The following is an 18,536-nucleotide window of genomic DNA, read 5'->3' on the forward strand; positions in this document are numbered from 1 at the left end:
TTTGCATCTTGAGAAAAAAAAAACAGGGGCTTTCTTACTTTTCTGATTCCTTTTTTTTTTTTTTTTTTTTGAGACGTAGTTTTGCTATTGCTCTTGTTGCCCAGGCTGGAGTGCAATGGCGCGATCTCGGCTCACTGCAACCTCTACCTCCCGGGTTCCAGCGATTCTCCTGCCTCAGCCTCCCGAGTAGCTGGGATTACAGGCGCATACTACCACGCCTGGCTAATTTTTTTTTTTTTTTTTGTATTTTTAGTAAAAAGGGGTTTCACCATGTTAGCCAGGCTAGTCTCAAACTCCTGACCTCAGGTAATCCACCCACCTTGGCCTCCCAAAGTGCTGGGATTACAGGTGTGAGCCACCACACCTGGCCTCTGATTACTACTAGATTGTGCAAAATCCTTTGGTCATGATGGGTCCCGAAAGAGAGCATTGATTCGGGAATTGGGATGCCCAGTTTAACACCTGATAACATGGCCATTTTCATTGAATTCGAACTTTCTTTCCTCCTCTCTGCTCCTCCCCACTGCTAGTGCAAGTTGGAGGGAAGCTTCCTGCTGTTTCTTAGGCTTCTAGGGCCCCAGGGAGACCCTTCCTGCTGTTTCTTAGGCTTCTAGGGCCCCAGGAGGCAAGACAGGAGAGGAAGAAAAACTCTCACCCGACTGACAACGCTATCAGATGGCTTCAAGGTCCATTAGCCTGGTCCCTGTTTAAAACTGGGTCTGGGCCGGGCGCGGTGGCTCAAGCCTGTAATCCCAGCACTTTGGGAGGCCGAGACGGGCGGATCACGAGGTCAGGAGATCGAGACCATCCTGGCTAACACGGTGAAACCCCGTCTCTACTAAAACTACAAAAAACTAGCCGGGCGAGGTAGCGGGCGCCTGTAGTCCCAGCTACCCGGGAGGCTGAGGCAGGAGAATGGCGTGAACCCGGGAGGCGGAGCTTGCAGTGAGCTGAGATCCGGCCACTGCACTCCAGCCTGGGTGACAGAGCGAGACTCCGTCTCAAAAAAAAAAAAAAAAAAAAAAAAACTGGGTCTGAATCTTTCTCTTGTGGGCACTTTTGTGCACCTTTCAGAGGCCTCCCTAGGATTATTCATTTCTGTGAAATGGGAGATGTGGGTTTTTCCTCCACTCGCTCAATCCCTCCTCACCCCGTGGTTCCCGGGCAGTCTACTCCCCACCAACCCTGTCCTCTGGAGTTCCACTGACCTTCTGAGAGGTCCTCTTGGGCAGACTTCAGATGAGCTCTCAACCAACTCATGACCTACCCTGGCCATTGATGGCTGTGACTTCCTTGGCTCCACAGGCCACCTCCGATGGAGAGGTCCGGCTTTCCTTTCCTCTGCCCTCAGGGCATTGGCTGGGCCCAGGATCTTGCCCATAAGACATGAAGCTGGGCTCCTGGCAGCAGTGAACCGTCCCATGTTTTAGTTTGCATTTAGGTATTACTGATATTCATTCATCTTCTGTGTCTTGATATATTTTTTGTAAATTGCTTACTCATCTCCTTAACCAATTTCTTTATTAGCATCTTTATCTTTTTTCTAATTGATTTGTAAGAGTTTTTTCATATATCAAATTAACCCTTTTCTGACATATAGATTATAAACACTTTTTCTAAATTTGTCTTGTCCTTTATTTGTGGGTGTTTTTCTTTCTTTTTTTTTTCTGTAAGAAGGTTTTGTTTTGTTTTGTTTCTCTGTTTTCTGGTTTTGTGTGTGTGTGTGTGTGTGTATGTGTGTGTGTGTGTGTTTTTGTCTCCACTGGCTGGAGTGCAGTGGTGCAATCTCAGCTCACTGCAAGCTCCACCTCCCGGGTTCACGCCACTCTCCTGCCTCAGCTTCCCAAGTAGCTGGGACGACAGGCACCTGCCACCATGCCTGGCTAATTTTTTGTATTTTTAGTAGAGACTGGGTCTCACCATGTTAGCCAGGATGGTCTCGATCTCTTGACCTCGTGATCCACCTGCCTCGGCCTCCCAAAGTGCTGGGATTAGAGGCGTGAGCCACCACGCCCAGCCAAGAAGGTTTTTTAAAAAGGGTACAATCCATAAATCATTTCTGTTAGGATTTTTTTTCCTTCAATGGATGCTCAGGAGCCCTCCCCAATGAAAGGTATATATTCGTCTCTACCTTCTTCTAGTTCTGTTTTGGTTCTGTTTTTATATTTCACTATTTAGTATATTTTGGTGTAATGCATCCAGCTTCTTTTCCCTCCCAAATAGGGATTCAAATACCCACCCCCACTTTTTTTTAAACAGAGTCTCACTCTGTTGCCCAGGCTGGAGTGCAGTGGCGTGATCTCAGTTCACTGCAGCCTCCATCTGCTGAGTTCAAGAGATTCTCTTGCCTCAGCCACCCAAGTAGCTGGGATTAAATTTTTGAATTTTTAGTAGAGACGAGGTTTCGCCATGTTGGCCAGGCTGGTCTCAAACTCCTGACCTCAAGCGATCTGCCCACCTTGGCCTCCCAAAGTGTTGGGATTACAGGCATGAGCCACCACGCCCGGCCCCCACTCTTTATGTAATACGTCCTTTTCCCATTGATTCAACATGTTAACTTTATCGTACACTAAATTCTCCTCAATACCTGACTCTATTTATTATCAATATTTCTATCTAGACGTGAATGGCTGACTCTTTAATTTCTGTAGTTTTACAATATATTTTAACAACTGTTTTTCAAAATGTTCTTTGCTTTCCTTCATAGAGTATTCCAATTAAAGTGTGCAAAATATGCCATATAACGTGTAGACTTTTCTGTCATTTCCCAAGACCTGTTGGGATCCTGATTTACTGGATCAATTTAACTTGGAGACAGATTGACATCTTTATTGGATTTTGTCATCCAGACTCATCATGAGCTGTATAAAAAAAAACACCTACATTGAGAGGAATCTTCCCTTCTCTGCAGCCCTAACAATTCAAGGTGACATTGTCAACCCAGTTACTTCTGGATTCGGGTTTCTCTCCGTCAGCAGACTGAGCTCTCCCAGCACCGTCCTCCCAGCTCTCTCAGGGATTCCCAGTACACCTGTTTTCAGGCCTCATGGAGACCTCTTATCCCCACAACTCTCTTCTTGGGTCCTCTCTTGGCCTTTTCTGCCTTCACTTCTGCTCCCACCTGATTTAGACCTCATAGTCCAGCACCTCAACTCCTCCATCTCTCCAATACCACAACTTCCCTGCCCATCATGCCCCTTACCAAGCCCCGACCGACAGTCCTGTCCAGCTGGTCCCTTCTCTCCACCTGCAGCAGGCTCTGGGCCCTGCTGGAGAAAATCACGCAGCCCTGAGTTCACTTGGAGCCACAGCACTCTGGATATCCAGCCTCCACTGGGCACCAGGCTGCCAGGCTGTCCTTCCATGTTCCTAGCCAGTCTGAGTCCACCACTTCATGGTGTAAATGAGACAATAATAGGTTCTTCCCTGGAGTCGGTGCTGTTGGTGCCTCTTCCAGATCCCTGTACTTGGTCAGCTCATCCATTTCCTAGGCACTGTAAACGTTGGCTGCAAATGGCGTGCAGATTGCAAATGGCATGCAGATTGCAAATGGCGTGCAGATACCTCCTTTCCCAAAGATTTGTCTCCTGCCAGTGGACGCTGCCCTGCCCAGGAGTTACACAGCCTATGCACGTACCCCCAGAGAGGGCAGCCCACATCAGTGACTGACACTGGTGTACAAAGGCTGATCCTCTTGCCTCCAGCTGTGCAATAGAGTTCAGACTCCAGAGTCTCCCTTGGATCAAGCCAAAGCTAGACTTTCCTGAGACCACATCCTCTCCTCCCCCCACTCCATGACTTCCCTCCCCGATAGGCTGTCTCTGAAGAGCAGGCCCTCAGTAAATCCTGGCCACCCGAATCCTTGACTCAGAGTCTGCTTCCTGAGAACCCAACCTAAAGATACTATCTCATAAGGTTATTGTGAGTATTAAATGAACTAGAGAGATATGCAAGAGATATGTACATATATTTCAACAGTTCCTACAGCAAGGAAACTCTCCAAATCTGTGAGCTTCTATTGCTTTTAAGTATCATTAGTATTGCTACACAAGAATTCTGTTTGTCTACCAGCTAACACTCAGTTGAGAAAGTACTACATTGGGTGAGTCGGGAATCAGTCCAGAGGAAAATTAATTAGACAGAAAGTAGGTTTACTTTTAAATACAAAGAACCCCGGTATTATCCCCAGAGAAAATGTGGAGGACACTGGTGACGTTTGATTTGAAAAAACATAGTGGTGTGTCTCCATTATCTTCAGATTGAGATATCTCCAGGGCACGGTCCTGGGGGGCCAGGTTGGCAGGTTCGTCTTTCTGTTCAGTGTAAGGAAGAATTTCCAATAATCAGAACTTTCTAACAAAGGAGACGTTGTCTCACTCCACCATGAGCTCCCTTTCACGGAAGCAACTAAGTGGAGGCTGAAATGACAAAAATTCCAGCCCTGGAAGGGAGTTGAATGAAGTGACCCCCTAAAGGACCTCGTGGTGCTAAGACCTTCTGACTTTTTTGAATTCATGGGTTCCCAAGAGAGGGGGTTCACTGTCAGCGGTTCCATCCACACAGTATGCCCTGCCCTGTTTCCTTCCTCCCCACAGAGTGTGCTCGGGTGTTCCACACAGGTGGGGCAAGGCTGGTGCTATGTGGAAAGAACTGGGAGAGGCTGGAGAACCTATATGATGCCTTGATCAGCGTGGCTGACCCCAGCAAGGTAAGGTCTTCTAGCAGTCGGTGTGGGTAACTCCTGGGCACTCCCAGCCTCCACTGATCATTCAGGATCAGCTCTTGGACCAAGTGGAAGAAACTTGGTGATTGCTTTGGGGAATGTGAGGCAATGAACCCAATGACCTTGGCATAGGGTCACGTTTGCCATTCATAAGGGGTTGACTTGTTTTGACTACCCACCGTGACAAAATCGTGTTCTGTAGCCACAGCCCCTTCTCCTGACCCTATATAACTCAAGAAGGATCCAGAAGACAGACGATGTTACAGGTATGGGCTGTGATTACAAACATGGCCATTTTTTTTTAATACCTCAACTGATATCTCCATCAAAGAAACCAGATAAATGAGATCCCTTCCCAAGAAGTCTCCCAGAAAGTGAACACTTCTTTCAATGAGGCTGCAGTTTCCGAAGGTTTTTCTGGAGCATTGGTCAGGAGACTGTCTTTGGAGCTCCCTTCAGGATACTTTTTTCGAATCTTTACCTTTGAGGTTGCATTTGGTGATTAGGAACAGCTCAAAGTAATTCAGGGATAAGTCTGATATTTGAGGAGATGAATCAAACAGGACAACACAGAATGCCCCAAAGTGTGTTTCCAGGGATGTGATCAGGCACTGGGTAAAAGCGAGGGTTTGTGGTCAGTTGTGTGAGAAACAGTGAGTTAAGCTAAGCTTGTCCATTTTCTTCACTGCAGGACTTTTCAGAGCCTTTCATATGCCAGTGTGCACTGTGTATCTCCAAGAAGAACTTGGAGAACAGTCTGTGTTTCCCAAACAATTCTGACCACGGAACCCTCTCTTCAAGGGCATATCTCAGATATGGAGTCCTGAGACTCCATATCTCAGGACTAGTCTTTGTCAAACACTGGGATTGCATTTACCACTCAGTGTCATCAATTTTCCCATCTGTCCACCCTCCTACACATCCCTAGATCAACAGAGTCAATGCAGCAAGTGTCTGGCTAAAGACAATGCCCCGCACTTAGTAAGCAGATGTTTCGAAAATATTGTGTTGAGTGTATGATTTTAGTTTTTTAAAATGTGGCTATAAAGTCCTTTATTTATTTATTTATTTATTTATTTATTTATTTATTTATTTTGCAACTTGCAAGCCAGGTTGAAAAGCAGTTTCCACAAAGGAGCTCAGAACTGTTAAAAGTAATGATGTCACCCCTGGAGTCAGTGCAAAGCTGCAAAGGGACTGCTGCGAAGGGCGATATTCATTTATCAGTTGTGGAACCTTGGCCAAGAGTTTAGACTTATTGCTGCATATTCACATCAAGATTTGTTGGTTTTGCCCTGGTCCCCAAGAATGAATTCTCTGGCAATATCCTCCATCCCAGAATCATTTCTGCTTCTTCGTCTTTTTTTTTTTTTTTTTTTTNTTCCACAAAGGAGCTCAGAACTGTTAAAAGTAATGATGTCACCCCTGGAGTCAGTGCAAAGCTGCAAAGGGACTGCTGCGAAGGGCGATATTCATTTATCAGTTGTGGAACCTTGGCCAAGAGTTTAGACTTATTGCTGCATATTCACATCAAGATTTGTTGGTTTTGCCCTGGTCCCCAAGAATGAATTCTCTGGCAATATCCTCCCTCCCAGAATTATTTTTTTTTCTTCGTCTTTTTTTTTTTTTTTTTTTTTCAGTCATTTCATGATCTTTGAATTTCAAAATGGGTGGCTTTTAGATCCAGGGCTCCCAAGGTCTGCAAGAGGGAGGAGATCTCACATAACCTGACTCTGTCATTGGTTCAGCAGACATTCACCCCAAAGCTGGTCCTGTTGGACTTCTCAGACATCAGCTGCGTCCCAGATGTGGCAAAAGAAGTCCTGGATTGCTATGGCTGTGTGGACATCCTCATCAACAATGCCAGCATGAAGGTGAAGGGGCCTGCCCATAAGATTTCTCTGGAGCTCGACAAAAAGATCATGGATGCCAATTACTTTGGCCCCATCACATTGACGAAAGGTCTCGTGAGTTTGACTTTCCCATGGGTATCTGGGCCACCAGATTCTACAGAGGGCTCTGTTAAATAGCCAGACAGTCATCCTATTCTATATGGAATTCTCCAGTCCCCTTAGAAAATTCCCTACCTATTGGGTGAAAGCTTTCAGCATTCCCATTTTCAATGTTTATGTAGGAAAAGGAACCCAGGAAGTATCTGATTGGTATATTTCAACCACCCTCTCTGTGAAACCCCTCTCCCCACCTAAGCTTTGCCCTTTTACTTCTCTCTCCTTACATCCCTGGCTTCCCTCCAATTCGACGTCTCTGAACAATTGTCTTATCCTCCAACAATTGTCTCAACAACTGTGTACATTCTGCTGTATCAACCTTGCGGTTGATCTGCTTCTAACCATGACAGTTGGTCAAAGGTAAAGATTCTGTCCTCAGAAATGAAGAAGAAAAAGGACTTATTACCAAATTACAAGAGACCCAGTATTCTGTCAATCCCTTCACAGAAACAGGGAAGGCAGGAGGCTGTCTCCCTTTAATGAATAAGATGGTGATTCCTATGTGAGCCTGTCTGAGGGGCCTAGGAGACACCCAGGTGCAGATTTCTCACCACCAAGTTCAAACGCAGGTTTGAAGCCTGGGAAATGGGGCTGGAAATGACCACAGAGTAGAATGAAAAGTTGACAGATCATGAGGTCAGAAGTTCAAGACCAGCCTGGCCAACATGGTGAAACCCCGTCTCTACTAAAAATACAAAAATTAGCCAGGCATCGTGGTGGGCGCCTGTAATTCCAGCTACTCAGGAGGCTGAGGCAGGAGGATCATTTGAACCCAGGAGGCTGAGGTTGCAGTGAGCCGAGATCACGCCATTGCACTCCAGCTTGGGTGACAAGCTGAGACTCCGTCTAAAAGAAAGAAAAGTTGAAGCCCCTGCTCTCCAAAAAAAATAAAAGTTTATCAAAGCAGAATCTCAGGGGGAATGTCATGTGGAGAACGCCTCCATTTAGGGAGTTGGGTGTCCTGGCAAGGTCTAAGATCTAGCATGATCTTACAACTACCGTCTCTACAACCAGCTCCCATGCTGGGCACCTCTAACAATAGGATTCCGAGTACTAAGACAGATGAAGAGAAAGAAGCATTTGGGGCAGAAAGATGACTTTCCAGAGCTTCTAGAATGGTGTCCCAGAGATAACAGTTTCCTCCAGTCCAGTCCCTGTGGACACAGCAAACAGGCCAGCACAAGTGTGTTATCTATCAACCTTTAATAGAGACTGTTAACTGGCATCAAAGCAATGAACAAAGAAAGTGGAGTGGAAAAGGGCCAGAAATGGTTTCTCTTCCTGGTTAGCCCTCACTAAGGACCCTGGGTCTAGTCCCTAGCTCTGGACTTCAGTTTGTCCATCTTGTTTTTGTTTTTCTTTTCTTTTCTTTTCTTTTCTTTTTTTTTTTTTCAAGATGGAGTCTCGCTCTGTTTCCCAGGTTGGAATGCAGTGGCGTGATCTCAGCTCACTGCAACTTCCACCTCCCGGGTCCACCTCCCGGGTTCAAGTGATTCTCCTGCCTCAGCCTCCTGAGTAGCTGGGACTACAGGCACCCGCCACCACGCCCGGCTAATTTTTTGTATTCTTTTAGTAGAGACAGGGTTTCACTGTGTTAGCCAGGATGGTCTCCATCTCCTGACCTCGTGATCCACCCGCCTCAGCCTCCCAAAGTGCTGAGATTACAGGCGTGAGCCACCGCGCCCGGCCCAACAGTTTGTCCATGTTTAACATGGAGGTGCTGGGTTTCACAGATCATTCTGAAAGTTGACTCTTTGAGTACTGTCTTTTCACTTTTTGCCATATCCCCATTCTGCCTGTACTATTATTAATTTAATACCTTTTTCTGAATTTTCTCATTTTAAATTAAATTCACTTTGGGAAGAAATCTGTATAAAACCAACACACATTTAAAACTTCTTTCATTCTCAATTAATAAAGGGCAACCTGAAAATTAAACAAAGTAAGTTCTCCCAAGGCAGCCTGAGAACGTCAGAATCTTCCCTCTCTTTGTTAAAAGATTAGCATGTGCAAGAGAGGCGTTAAAGACGTACTAGAACCATCGCGAGACTTCCTTCTTCCTTCTGGAGGCCATAGTAGGAGAATTGAAACAGGAATGACTTTCTCACTACTGACATCGGTGTCTGTTCTATTCTCTTGGGTACCACACGCACTACCTGAGTGCAATATACCCATGTAACAAATCTGCACGTGTTCCCCGTGCATCTAAACAAAAGTCGAGAGGAAAATACAATAAATATAAACATGCCTTCAATAAAAAGAAATCAGTGTCACTAAATGCACATTGGTGGGAAAGCACCAATTTAAAATCACCCAGCAATTCACCAGCCCACGCTTTGGGAACGCTGGATAAACGATTGCAGGGTTCATTCCATCTCTGCCCTGCTGCAATCTAATTACCACGGAGGGAGCGGAGCCCCATGATGAAGGGGAGCCGGAGGAGGGGTCTGCTGGCTGCTGCCTAACTCAGTCGCAAAGTTTTAACCATGACTCTTTGTCCTGTGTTTTCCAGCCCTGCTTCCCAACATGATCTCCCGGAGAACAGGCCAAATCGTGTTAGTGAATAACATCCAAGGGAAGTTTGGAATCCCGTTCCGTACAGCTTGTAAGTTGCTAAGATAAAAATATGAATCTTCTGTTGTATGTCTTATGGTATAAGGCAGGAGCTGTTGTGTCTAAGACTAGGCAGATGGTCACAGAGGAAAGGGTCCAAGGATGACACCATCTGCTGGGTTTTCTTTCATCCCTATGGTTCCTATTTTTTGAGCGCCTACAGCATGCAAGTGGCTATGGGAGATGCTGAGATATTAAAGATAAGCTCCCTCTGTCGCGAAGCTCACAGTCTCCTATGTGGGCAGGACGTGCACTAGGTGAACCTGACAATGCCAGGTGAAGGTCACGCTCCTGACAAAGATGCACAGTCATAGCTCCAATGCCCCTTCCTCCATAAAGATGCCCTTGAAGGTCAGGGAAGATTACCATTGGGAAAGAGAAGGATGGGTGCACATCACAAAATGGGAGGGCAATGGAGACCTTCTGAGGAAGGAACCAGGAAAAACAGAAAGGGGCAGAATTCAGGGTAAGGGCAGCTCCAAAAATGAGCGTCCTTTCAAAATTCAACGGGGAGAAGGACTTCTAGGTGTATGTTCCTGGGATTTAGCTGGAAAAATTCTGCCATTTCCACATCTGATGAGTTAGTTCTAAGAGGTGGGGAACATGCCATATACATTTATTCGTGGCCCACACTACCATGTGCAAATTAGGGGCTCAGTAAATGTTTGATGGGTACAAGAGTAGAAGGGAAGAAGGGAGGGAAAAAAATGAGTAGGTCCCCATATGAATTTGCTCAGGCTGCCATAACAAAATACCAAGGCTGGGGCTTACACAACAGAAATTTGTTTTTTTTATTCTGGAGGCTGGAAGTCCATGATCAAAGTGTCGGCAGGGTTGGTTTTCTCTGGAACCCCTCTCCCTGGCTTACAGATAGCTGCCTTCTTGCTGTGTCCCCACACAGTCTTTCCTCTGTGCATGTGCATGTCTGTTGCCTCCTTGTATGTCCAAATTTCCTCCTCCTCTTCTTCTTCTTCTTCTTCTTCTTCTTCTTCTTCTTCTTCTTCTTCTTCTTCTTCTTCTTCTATTTATTTATTTCTTTATTTATTTATTTTGAGACAGAATCTCACTCTGTTGCCCAGGCTGGAGTGCAGTGGCAAGATCTTGGCTCACTGCAACCTCTGCCTCCCAGGTTCAAGCGATTCTTCTGCCTCAGCCTCCTGAGTAGCTGGGACTACAGGCACCCACCACCACGCCCGGCTAATTTTTGTGTTTTTAGTAGAGACAGGGTTTTACCATCTTGGCCAAGCTGGTCTCAAACTCCTGACCTCAGGTGATTCGTCTACCTTGGCCTCTCAAAGTGCTGGGATTACAGGCGTGAGCCACCACACCCAGCCCCAAATTTCTTCTTCTTATAACAGCACCAGTCAGATTGGAGTAGGGCCCAGCCTAATGGCCTCATTTTATATTAATTACCTCTTTAAATATCTCTAAATACAGTCACATTCTGAGCACTGGGGATTGGGTTTCAGCATATAAATTTTGGGAGGGCTGACAACAGAATTCAGCCCATAATGCCCCCTCTAGTAGTGTTTTACCTTCCTTTTTCCATTTGCCTTAGCTAGTTTAAGCCTACTGTGCTGTGAGCCTGTGATGTGGGAAAACTTGATTACTCCTCCATGTAGTAACCTCAATGAGAATGGCATCAGGCAAGCAGGTGGCACCATGCCACAGCGTCATTCGGGGCCCAGGGTCATGCTAAGTCATTCCATCAACACCATCTTCTGGGTGGTCACAGCTGGGTCCCTGCTGGCAAGAAGAAGGAAGAGACTGTGGAGAATCCATGCCTAATGTCCAAAACCCCAGGCTGGCCTTGGACATCCCATTGCCCCCAGGCTGGCATCACCGCTGCTCACATCCTACTGGGAGAACTCAGTCACACCTAAGTGCAAGGGACACTCGGGAGTGCAGTCCACTTGGGGGCCCAGGAAGAAGGGAAGAGTGAATAACCCACATACAGCAGTCTTTGGCACATCCCGCATTTTCCTGTCTTCCCCAGCCCACTTAGAAATCTCCCCACTGCTCCTTGTATTTTTAAACTTTCTGTTATTTTCAGCAGTTGGGTGACTTTTCACCTTCCTTGCTTCCTGCCTTCATTCATTCAACAAAGTGTTTGAATGCCTAAAGCCAGGTGATGGGGACACAGAAGTGACATAACATAGCGAGGCATAGGCATGACAATGGGCCCTTTTGCCACTGACCCATATAGGACAAATGCACGAGTTTCCTGGGAACATTTGCAAAACACAGTATTGGGGACTCAGAATTCTCTCAAGGCTGTCTCCACCCCCATCAGTCATGGTCTGGCTTCTCTGCGCTGAGGAATTGAGGGGCACAGAGTTTCCCACGTAAATGTCAGAACTGAAGCGATGCCACCCTGGACTGGCCCCAAATTCTCTTCTTCCTCTGAATCTGACTTTGGACAGACACAAGGAGCTGGCGTGGGAGTGACCTGGGGTCTGCTAACTCAGAGGTTTCTTTCTTTTGACCAAAGGAATGCAATGTCCCTGAGCACCTCAGCACAGTTCCCTTACCATCCACTCAGGCAAGGAGATAGGGGCTCTGAGGCTGAGAACCTGGCACACAGACTTGAAAGGGGATGCAGCCTGCCATGTGTCCCCCCCGCTGCAGGCACCCACCCCTTTCCTGCATCAACCATGCCACATGGGCCTGGGCACAGTGGCTCACACCTGTAATCCCAGCACTTTGGGAGGCTGAAGCGGGTGGATCACTTGAGGTCAGGAGTTTGAGACCAGCCTGGGCAACATGGTGAAACACATCTCTACTAAAAATACAAAAATTAGCCAGGCGTAGTGGTGTGCACCCATAATCCCACTTACTCGGGAGGCTGAGGCAGGAGAATTGTTTGAGCCCGCAAGGCAGAGGTTGCAGTGAGCCGAGATCGAGCCACTGTACTCCAGCCCAGGCAACAGAGCAAGATTCCCTCTCAAAACAAAACAAAACAAAAAAAACCACGTGGAAAGTCACCTGTCCATGTATCTGCCCCACTGATGAACTGAGTACTCCGTGAGGCCAGAGCTGCCTCTGTCCACCTCTGGGTCCCCAGCTCCTCACCCACCAGAGCAGGGGCTTCACTGTTGAATGACTGAAGGAATCAAGGACATGGTGAATGAATGAAAAATAAGCTGGTAGACCTTTTTTGTTAACACTTGCATTGGCGGGTGTAATTCACATACCACACTATGCATCCATTTAAAGCGCATGGTTCTGCAGGGCACGGTGGCTCATGCCTATGATCCCAGCACTTCGAGAGGCCAAGACAGGCAGATCACCTGAGGTCAGGAGTTCGAGACCAGTCTGGCCAACATGGTGAAATCCCATCTCTACTAAAATACAAAATTAGCTGGGCATGGTGGTGTGTGCCTGTAAACCCAGCTACTCAGGAGGCTGAGGCAGGAGAATTGCTTGAACCTGGGAGACGGAGGTTGCAGTGAGCCGAGATCGCACCATTGCACTCCAGCCTGGGCGACAGAGCGAGACTCCATCTCAAAAAAACAAAAAAAGCCTCATTGGAGAGAACTGGAAGCTTGCTGGTCATGATGTCAGGGAAACCAGGAAAGGGTTCTGGTTGAAGGCATCTGGGCATGGTGGCAGGAACCACAGTACATCCACCTTCTGCCCCTTCCGCCTCTGGCTGACACCCCTAAAATGTGAAGTTGGGGTGCATCACACCCCAGATGTGGCTCTAACTTCCCAAAGCTCTAAGCAATGTCCACTCCCTTCTTTTTGGAATTCCTGGAACGATCCTCTTTTGTCCAACCCATGGCTTCTATGATTTGAACTGGATTTGGTGAGTGGATGACCTGGACGGGCTCTCCGAGGAAAAGGGAAACAGGAAGGGAGAGGGGATATCTGTGATTCAGGCTCATGGCAGCCACCAGCTGGCCCCAGACCTTGGACAAGTTTCTTAGCATCAGCCTTCTCAGGAAGGAAGGGGAATTCATGTGGGTGCCAGCATTCTGTATGTTTTCTCATTTGATCTTCACAGTAATTTGGCAAGGGAAATATTACTCCCATTTTAAAGATAAGAAAACTGAGCCTCAGAGAGGCAAAGTGATTTGCCCAAGGTCAGGTCACACCACCAGCAAGTGGCTAAGCTCGATTCAGTTCCCGCTCCATGTCCACCACTCCCGAGGGCTCTCTGTCCTCATTAGTAAAGTGAAGGGCAGATTCTTGAGGACCCTCTCAGCTCTGCGCTTGCAGGAAACGTGTCTGTCGGCCCTCCTGCTTCCAATGCGTCCACCGCGAAGCCGGGCCGGAGTGTCCTGCGCCCACCTCTGGATGGTTTCTCCTGCAGACGCTGCCTCCAAGCACGCAGCCCTGGGCTTCTTTGACTGCCTCCGAGCCGAAGTGGAGGAATACGACGTTGTCATCAGCACCGTGAGCCCGACTTTCATCCGGTCGTACCACGTGTATCCAGAGCAAGGAAACTGGGAAGCCTCCATTTGGAAATGTGAGACCTCAGAGGGAAGCTGGGGCCCCTGGGGGCCTCGGGAACAGTCCGGTGTCACTGGGGGGTGAATGACCTTCAGATGGGTACTCTTGAATCATGAGTCTGGGGGTGGGAGTGGAAGAGGCTCAGTAACCCCCAACAGCAGGGCGGGGGCCGCAAACCTTTAGGCCTAAGGCACCCAGTAGACAGAATCCTCCCTGCAACCTACGGCCCATGCGCGCGCTGAGCTCAGCCACTCAGCTTCCTCTGCCACCTCGGCAAGCAACTGCCTGTCTCTGGACCTGTTTCCCAGATGTCATGGGATTGAAGAATTTTCCTGCTCCCCCTTTCCCGTGCACAAAGTGGAGGCCGAGAGTCTAAAGCCAGGCCACCTGGGCCGGGCGCAGTGGCTCACGCCTGTTAATCCCAGCCCTTTGGGAGGCTGAGGCGGGCGAGGACCACGGGGTCAGGAAATCGACACCATCCTGGCCAACATGGTGAAACCCCGTCTCTACTGAAAATACATAACATTAGCCGGGCATGGTGGTGCGTGCCTGTAGTCCCAGCTACTTGGGAGGTTGAGGCAGGAGAATCACTTGAACCTGGGAGGCGGAGCTTGCAGTGAGCCGATATCGCACCACTGCAGTCCAGCCTGGGCTACAGCGCGAGGCTCCGTCAAAAAAAGACTGCACTGGATGCCGGCCTCTGCCACATATTAGAGGGCTGGACATGAGCAAGTCCCTTAATCACTTCGTGCCTCCCTAAGAGGTAGGTATTGCTATTATTATTTGTTAGTATTATTATTTTCATTTTAGAAAATGAGGGATAATAGCAATACCTACCTCTTAGGGTTGTTGGGAGGACTGAAGGTTCTAGAAGAGCAACCAGCCCTTCTATCTATCAGTGCACCTTATTATGGCCACTACTCTAGGATACTCTAAGCGTAGAGGCGCTACACCTTGCCCAAGGCTTCCATCTTGAGGAACCAAGATGATCCAAGATAGGGGGTAGCCAGGGGTTCCAGGATGCTCCTGACAAGCACGGCTTCACGACCGTCACAAACAGCCCATTAATCCACCTGGCACCTTCTTAGATCCTAACCTCTTTTGCATCCCTTCCCCCACACGTAATCGCCCTGCGAAATTATCAGGGTAGGAAACCAGCTCCACCTTATAGACGACGAGGCAGAAGGAAGCCCAGAGAGTGGAGTGTCTCCCACAGAGTGCCGCAGTCCGCGGGTGGCGGAGGAGGCCTGGAACCTGTGACTCCGGGGACAGCCCACGCTTCCCGCCCCCCAGCCTTTGTGCACGTGCAGGGCTCTGACCAGCGGGCTCCCCACTGAGGCCATAACCCCACCCACAACTGGGGCCGTTCAGTCTTTTTCAGGAAGCTGACCTACGGCGTGCACCCGGTGGAGGTGGCGGAGGAGGTGATGCGCACCGTGCGGAGGAAGAAGCAAGAGGTGTTCATGGCCAACCCCATTCCCAAGGCCGCCGTGTACGTCCGCACCTTCTTCCCGGAGTTCTTTTTCGCTGTGGTGGCCTGTGGGGTGAAGGAGAAGCTCAGTGTCCCAGAGGAGGGGCAACTGCAGCAGGCCAAATGGGCCTCCCCTTGGAAATAAAGGTTTTTCTGGCAGGTGCTGGCTCTTCTGTCCTGTGCTCCGCACTGGGGGCCCTTGCAGCCCCACCCCTCATCTGTGTGGGGTCTCCCCTTGACAGTGAGGATGGCCTGGAGCCAGCCCAGAAGCTACAGAGCCTGGGGTTCTCCGCATTCCCAGGGCACACTTCCAGAAGCTTCCCTGCTCTGTAGGGTGACGACTCATCAGGAAACACGAGCTGCAATGCCTCTAACCCGGACATACACACACTCACATTGTATGTGTATGTGCTCAGGAACTCAGTCTGAAAACCACCTCCACTGTATAGAAGGCTGATCTGGCCACTTCACCTCCACCCACGAGAACAGGACTTGAGGACCCTTTAGAACAGTGCTGCGAGGATGGAAATATTCTATAATCTGCGTTGTCCACCATGGCAGCACTGGCCACATGTGGCTGCTGGGCACTCGAAACGTGGCCCTCTGTGTCTGAGACACTGAATTTGTAATGCTATTTAATTATAATTAATTTAAACTTAAATAGCCACGTGTGGCTAGCAGCTCTAGAGTTAGGAGTGTGTGAGAATCAGCCCCTTCCAGACTGATTTCATTGGCCTCAGACCCCTCCCAACCCCATCCCCAGCTCTCACCTGCACCCCGCCCCACCATCCCCACCCACGCAGCTAAGCTGGAATTTTAGCTTCCACATTGCTTTTAACAAATGCTGAGAACCTCTGCCCAGGTACCCACCTTATTTCAGCCTTTCCTTCAATTCTCAAAGCAAAAAGCATTTAAAACGCCATGCTCTCCTTGGAGGCGGGCACTTCGTGTAGTCCCCTTTTTCTTACACAAAACAGTAAATGAGGCCAGGTGCGGTGGCTCACGCCTGTAATCCCAGCACTTTGGGAGGCCAAGGTGAGCGGATCACCTGAGGTCAGGAGTTCGAGACCAGCCTGGCCAGCATAGGGAAACCCCGTCTCTACTAAAAATACAAAAATTCCCCGAATGTAGTGGCACGCACCTATAATCCCAGCTACTCAGGAGGCTGAGGCAGGAGAATCTCTTGAACCCAGGAGGTAGAGGTTGCAGTGAGCCACGATCACACCACTGCACTCCAGCCTGGGCGACTGAGCGAGACACTGTCTCAAAAAAAGAAAAAAACAAATGAAAACCAGTAAATGAATCTTGGGCACTCGGAAAGCATAGGGTACTTTTTTGCACTAATATTGTAACGACTCGAGCTTTTCTAATATTTGTAGATGAAAGAGGGCAAAAATTTCTTCCCTGAACCTAAATCATTTACAAAACGACATATATAGGGTATACATATGCACATCTGTAAATCCTGATTTAGAAAACAAAATGCCCAGGATCACTGATCACCTGGAGCCCAGCCTACCCCAGGACCAGGCTGCTGGTCCTGTCCTGCAACCGTGGAGGCACGATATCAGGTCAGAACTTAGGGGGTCACCAAAGCAGGCAGGCACAGCAGGCCTGGAGCCTGCAAGGGAACTGTCTTTTGAGAGGTTGTTGTTAGTGAGTGGAGGGTATGTTGGGGTGCTCAGGACGAAGCCAATAGAGGGTGGGTAGGGGTTGCAACCAAAAGGGGAGAGGCCTGAAACTTAACTGGTGACCAGAGAGTAGGGATCCAGCTTTGGGACCGGAGCAGCTGGAGCCAGGGTCACAGCAGCCAATCCTGGGACACACCAAGGGTGATATGCCAGCAGAGCGTGGCCACGACCCAGATCCAGGCTGTAGGGCCCTTACCTGTTCCCTTTAGGGCTCTGCCTGGTCACAGGTGAGTTCCAGGCCGAGAACACCCCAAAGGGATGGAGGGGGAGCAGGAAGGGATTGTGTCTGGAATCGTCCACACTGGCACTGAAAGCCACATTCTGGGAGAGTGAGGACTCTGAGGCAGGGTGACAGCAGACACCTGGGATTCCCCGAAAGAAGCCACGTGGAGCAACGGACCACAAAGGACTCTCCGGTTTAAGTGGCTCTGCTCCACTGATCCCCAGCCAACTGGCAGAGGGAGGTCAGAGACTTGCGGGTGGACCTGGCCAGTCTACCTGGTGGGCAGCCTAAGCGCCCTGCAGTTAAATGTCCTGTCCATGGGCTTTGGCCTCCCTCTGGCTAAATGCTCCCTGGTGATTTCAGATGTCCCTGCGCCCACTCAGGCCCTGATGCGCTCTCAGGATGGGGTAGCTCACTGGCCTATGAATGAAAATCCACAATCCTTATCTTGAAACATAGTGGGGGGGTAAAAAAAAAAATAATAATTAATTGATTAATTAAATACCATGCAATATGACAAATAGCCACCAGGTGGCACTGTGTCTCCAAACCAATTTTACAGCTCATCTCTCCAGGAAACCCTTCCGCACAGCAGCAGTAACCCACCTAATTACATTCACAATTTCCAATGGGCCTCCCCTTGCAAGATTCCATTAGGTCTTTGCATCAGCCTTAATTCATCGGAAGGGCTGACAGACCCATTTCACAATGAAACAACTGAAGGTGATTATGTTCTATGAGACACAGCTGCTCTGGGCAGAACAAGGGCAGTTAGCTCCTGGGACCCAGGAGGAGTGGAATCCAGGCTCCAGTAACCGCCCCAGACCTTAAAGGGACTGCGCCAAGACACTGCAAGGGGTGAAGCAGTCCTCACACTCCACATAGAGAGAAACACAGGTGGTTTTCTCCTCCCACCCCCAACCACCCATATCTACAAAATGCTCAACATTAGAAAATGTGGGTAACCTAAAGAAGCAGAGAGACAAAGCAATCAGCTGCCCTGACAGCCACTGTTCACAGCTGGGCTCTTCTCTGGGGAGACCACACACAATCTTTTTTTTTTTTTTTTTGGCCGCAGTGCAATGGCGAGATCTCGGCTCACCGCAACCTCTGCCTCCCGGGTTCAAGGGATTCTCCTGCCTCAGCCTCGTGAGTAGCTGAGATTACAGGCACACGCCACCACGCCTGGCTAATTTTTTTTTTTTTTATTTTTTATTTTTTAGTAGAGACGGGGGGGCTGCTCCATGTTGGTCAGGCTAGTCTCGAACTCCCAACCTCAGGTGATCTGCCCGCCTCAGCCTCCCAAAGTGCTGGGATTACAGGCATGAGCCACCGCATCTGGCCTTTTTTT

The 18,536-nt window shown here is 48.8% G+C and overlaps 1 protein-coding gene across 2 annotated transcripts in view; it reads left to right on the top strand.

Annotated features, from left to right (window-relative positions):
* The window catches only part of DHRS7C (dehydrogenase/reductase 7C), a 21,017-nt gene extending 5,587 nt beyond the window's left edge, over positions 1-15,430 (top strand). The window contains exons 3-7 of one of the 2 annotated variants that reach the window (XM_017849209.1): positions 4,596-4,708; positions 6,472-6,685; positions 9,245-9,337; positions 13,661-13,816; positions 15,172-15,430. In XM_017849209.1, coding sequence (XP_017704698.1) covers positions 4,596-4,708; positions 6,472-6,685; positions 9,245-9,337; positions 13,661-13,816; positions 15,172-15,416 — 821 coding nt within the window. In that variant the 3' untranslated portion in view covers positions 15,417-15,430. The remainder of the gene's footprint in view (positions 1-4,595; positions 4,709-6,471; positions 6,686-9,244; positions 9,338-13,660; positions 13,817-15,171) is intronic. The other variant, XM_017849211.1, reaches the window with a different exon arrangement.
* The last annotated feature ends 3,106 nt before the right edge of the window (positions 15,431-18,536 follow it).

This window comes from Rhinopithecus bieti, unplaced genomic scaffold (assembly GCF_001698545.2).
Source record: "Rhinopithecus bieti isolate Rb0 unplaced genomic scaffold, ASM169854v2 scaffold_31527, whole genome shotgun sequence".
NCBI classification, from domain to species: domain Eukaryota; kingdom Metazoa; phylum Chordata; class Mammalia; order Primates; family Cercopithecidae; genus Rhinopithecus; species Rhinopithecus bieti.